This window comes from Mus caroli, chromosome 9 (genome assembly GCF_900094665.2).
Source record: "Mus caroli chromosome 9, CAROLI_EIJ_v1.1, whole genome shotgun sequence".
Taxonomy (NCBI): domain Eukaryota; kingdom Metazoa; phylum Chordata; class Mammalia; order Rodentia; family Muridae; genus Mus; species Mus caroli.
In genome coordinates this window covers 91,538,475-91,543,132 of record NC_034578.1, presented here as the reverse complement: position 1 = coordinate 91,543,132, position 4,658 = coordinate 91,538,475, and the positions used below count along the sequence as shown (strand labels likewise).

The following is a 4,658-nucleotide window of genomic DNA, read 5'->3' as shown; positions in this document are numbered from 1 at the left end:
TATTTATTTATTTAATGTAAGTACACTGTAGCTGTCTGAAGACAGCTACCGGAAGAGGGCATCAGATCTCATTACAGGTGGTTGTGAGCCACCATGTGGTTGCTGGGATTTGAACTTCCGACCTTTGGAAGAGCAGTCGGNTNCTCTTACCCACTGAGCCNTCTCACCAGCCCTTGTTATAATTTCTTATTACTTAACTTTGTACTATATTATAAGATGGTTGTGCTTCTCTACATTTCTAGGGTTTTCTTTTTTAATAAACTCACTTAAAAGTTTAGCTTAATTTGAAGGTGTAAATTTAACTACATTTAAAAATTATAGTTATATAAAACAGAAGTTTACCACATCATCGAAGCCTGCAAGATAGGCCCAGTGCCCAGGGAAGGGGTCATGATTCGCATGGGCACCCAGAATTGACGGAAGAGTAGGGATCATGACTGACTGCAGGGGAATGAGGATCTCACTGAAGGTCGGGTCTTCTACAAGCCTTTTAAGCATTTTAAAGTGAGTGCTCATGCTTAATGTGGAATTGCTTCCATCAACCTGAAAAACAAACAGTATATTTCAATTTTTCTGACTTTACCTTGAATTATAGAATTTTAATCACAGTAAATATTTTACTTTTATAATCTCAATTGCTCAGCAATGTGAAATGTCCTAAGTATTTTTAATCATCTCATTTAAGCCTCTTTTACCTTATAAATAACATTCCTCTATCACAGGAATATTTAATGACCAGAGGAGATAGTAGAAACCAGAGATCTATTATCAGACATAAGAAAATCTGTAAATAANTTTTTACCAAATCTCATTAACAACAAAATGATACTGAATTTCTTAATGTACAGATGAATGCTATGTGTGTTTGATTATGGGATATTCTGATACATTATCATCAGTTACAATAGCCAATATAAGTAAGAATACCTTTAAAATGAGAAAAAAATTGAATTCCTAAGTGTAGTTTCTGATAAAGACCTAAGGTTTCAGATAAAGGAGTAGGCACTTGAACATGCAAACACTTATATCGAATAAGTAAGTGTGTCAAGTTCAACAGAGGTAAAGTAAAATTAATGGAAATAATTAAAGATTATGCTTTTAAAAGGAAAGGGAAAAAATAGGGTCACCTGTATCTTTTTACCCAGAAATGGTTACTGGATTTTGATTGTCGAGTGAACTAGCTGTTTACCTGATAAAGAACCTTTCCCTTTAAAAATCACCCCACACACTTTTATCTCTCCTACATCCAGCTTTCCCCTCTAGTCCTTACATAGAACAGTGGTTTCCTCCTTTATCACCGTCCTACTTCACTTAGAAGCATATTGAAAATAGTAATTGCCACTCCAGGTGATAGCCATTGCTTACTTCCTACAAATGTACCAGCAATTCTAGACAGATTTCTACTACTCATCTTTGTTCCTTTACCACAATGCCTGTGCCCTGAAATATACCCTGAAAAAATGAAAACCAAGGGCTCGTGTATAAAGTTCTTGTCTACTATGGATAAAGCCTTGGGTTTGATATCTAACACTATAAAAAGGCAACTAATTAACAAAAAGCCCTCCATTCACCTTCCTATCATGTAGGTAGATTAACATACAAGTTTTCAAAGCTTAAGGATATGACAATATAATTAGAGACTCCTTTAATGCATTTTAAATATATTTTGTATTTATAATATTTTATATAGTTGATTTTTTATTTAGAACAATTGATAACTATTAAAATAGAGGACATGTGAAAGAGGGACATATGTTACATATTAAAAAAACACAGGTTTATTAAGGTAAATCATACAGGGGGTAGAGTTATAGCTCAGTGGTAAAGCCCTTGTTTAGCAAGATCAGGTTTCTAATTCAATCTCTAGCATATCAAGAAAAGGGATCAGGGGGAGAAAAGATACAGATATATATAGTTAAAATATAGCATTATATATATATATGTGTATGTATGTATGTATGTATGTATGTATTGATGTACTTAAAAACTTTAATGAAACATATAAACCCAAATCATAGATAAGCTTCTATGTAACACTATTTCACACTGGCTGATAAGCACTAAGATCTGTAATGGTACCGATTTGTTGCATAATTCTAGTAGCTTGTCTGTTAAACGTGTTGCATCTCCAACAAACTTTTCTAAAGACTTTTTCATATGGATGGCTTTGGTAAGAATTTCCTTGCATCTGTTCACACGCATGGGATAAGAAGACTGTCAATCAAAAAAAAGAGAGAATAAATACAATTATATATGAAATCTGAATGGTAAGAATCAACTTAAAAGAATATTTATGATGTGATTTTATAATGATAAGCATCCAGGAAATTAATTTGATAGCACCATTTTAATCCTACAGCTTGTGACTACTTTTGAAGAAACAATCCAATATTTTGAGATGTAGCACAACAGAAAAAAGGAAAATAAAAGCCTTAATGATTTAATGAATAGTCAGCTATTTTTATCATTTTATACAACTACAAAAATGTGTTGTCAAAGAATATTAATATAATATACTTTATCTAATAATTTATTTAATCATATAATATTTAAGTGAAAATAAAATTGTCAATTAAAATTTCCTGTCGAAATATGATTACAAAAATGCATAAAAAGTTACAAGAAAAAAACTAATGAATAGTCTAAATTTTAATTTTCTTTTTATCTTTATACTACCTTTTCTATAATATTTACTCATTAAATGTACTAATCAACTTGTATATGTCCAGTAATAGATTTTCAAGATACTGGGTTAAAACACTTAAAAGTTACACATGGCTGGAGTGATGGCTCAGCGATTAAGAGCACTTGTTTACCTAGCTTCAATTCCCAGCATCCTGATGGCATCCTAATAACTCCAATTACAGTGAATCCAACAGTTTCTCCTGACCTCTGAGCACCAGGCATGCAAATGGTGCACAGCCATACATCCAACTAAACACTCATACATATAAATCTTTTAAAAAGTTGCTATTATAAATATTTACTAAAAACTTCACAAGGACAGCACCATTCAAGTCTTTAATCTTCAGATACTGGTCACTTTGTTTCATACAATANGTATTTCAAGATATTAAATGAGGTTAATTTTTTCTCTATATAGAAAGTAATTAAAAATTACTAACAATATAGGCCAGAACCCTGGAATTTGTATTTATATACTTGTTCATAATAAGTGGTAATCACACTGGGTGACTAATATTACCTTTGACACAGCAGTCATCATCCACATTGCTTGCTGAGGATAGGCCAGAAATACCTTGGCTATTATTTCCATCAAGACAACAAAAACTTCATCATGAGAATGACATATTCGAGAGATCAACTGCGAAAAAGCAGTCAAAAACTGATATGGTGCTAACCGATTTGTGTGCTCTGTGAGTACACTATTTATTTTAGCCAAATCATTTCTCATTTGCAGACGATCAGAACGACCACCTGAGGGCAAACCAGTTTAAGACAAGAAAACAAACACCATCAGTATTTCAATTCATTTCACAGAAAAAAAAATCAAACTGATAAAACAGCTTTGGCATACCTACAGCTAGCTGTCTGACAAGACTATGTAAGTAGGAAAGCCATTTAGATCGAAGAGGCATTTGTTTTCATCATCTGCTGTAAGTTTTGTGGTATTACACGCTTAAACCCACATCTTTCAAAGTATTAGGGTTATCAAAAAATTAAAAGACTATAACTTTGCATTTCCAAATTACAAGTACTTTAAGTCTATGGTTTTATCTTTCCTTTCCCCCCCCCCACTTAATTTGTTTTCGTAAGACTAATTTTTATTATTCTTCAAGAATATGCTTGTGTTTGTGTGGGTGTAGCACACTCATATGCACACACCCGTGGAGGACAAAAGCTTGGATCTCTGGAGCTGGAGCGGGAGCTGTGATAGTTNTAAGTTGTAAGTATGGGTACTGGAATTACACTCAGGTCTTCTACAAGAACAGTGTGTGCTCTAACTGCTGGACCATCTTTCCAGCCCCCCACACTTAGGTTTCTTACAACATTATAATATATTACTATTTATTATCAAATTATTTACTGGTTTTTAGAAAGTGAAATTGTGATGCCAAATNTTATTTTATATCAACGTTATATTTCTTCCTAGTGCCTTAAAATTGTTACATAAAGTTATACCTTTTTCCCATTCGTATGCCTTAGCACCAAAATCAAGCCATAGCGATAACATTCGTGGCATTGACTGATATATGAACTGATTTCCATACTGAAGAGATCTGCAATTATATGAGCAAGAAATACGATTACCACAGAGGTTTTTTGTAGGTTATATGAACTAGAATGTAAAAGCTTAAACTTCAGTTATGTACAGTCTTCTGATAAAAACTGTATCACCTACTTATCCATCTATCTGGCATGGAGCGCAGTATGTAGCTGAGGATGAGACTCGGAATCCTCTGCTTCTACCTCCCAAGCTAGCGACTACAGGCATGGGTGGGTATTTGGTGCCACCTATCAAACCCAGGGCTTCATGCATGACAAGAATACACTTTACCTACTGTGACCCTGAAACAATGGTACTGATATTTCTTCACAGTAGGTTATTTTCCCTTCTTTTATCTTTTCTTGCTAAAGTATTCAGTTAGCCTGCATCAAAAATTATATATTGAGTTAGTCAAAGGACTTTTTTTTTT

General features: G+C 33.4%; 1 protein-coding gene across 1 annotated transcript in view; it reads right to left on the bottom strand.

Annotated features, from left to right (window-relative positions):
• The window catches only part of Atr (ATR serine/threonine kinase), a 92,243-nt gene that overhangs the window by 11,339 nt on the left and 76,246 nt on the right, over positions 1-4,658 (bottom strand). Inside the window, exons 35-38 of the mRNA XM_029481984.1 lie at positions 4,144-4,241; positions 3,206-3,438; positions 2,080-2,214; positions 343-543 (exon numbers count right to left, since the gene is read on the bottom strand). Of these exons, the coding sequence (XP_029337844.1) occupies positions 343-543; positions 2,080-2,214; positions 3,206-3,438; positions 4,144-4,241 (667 nt within the window). The remainder of the gene's footprint in view (positions 1-342; positions 544-2,079; positions 2,215-3,205; positions 3,439-4,143; positions 4,242-4,658) is intronic.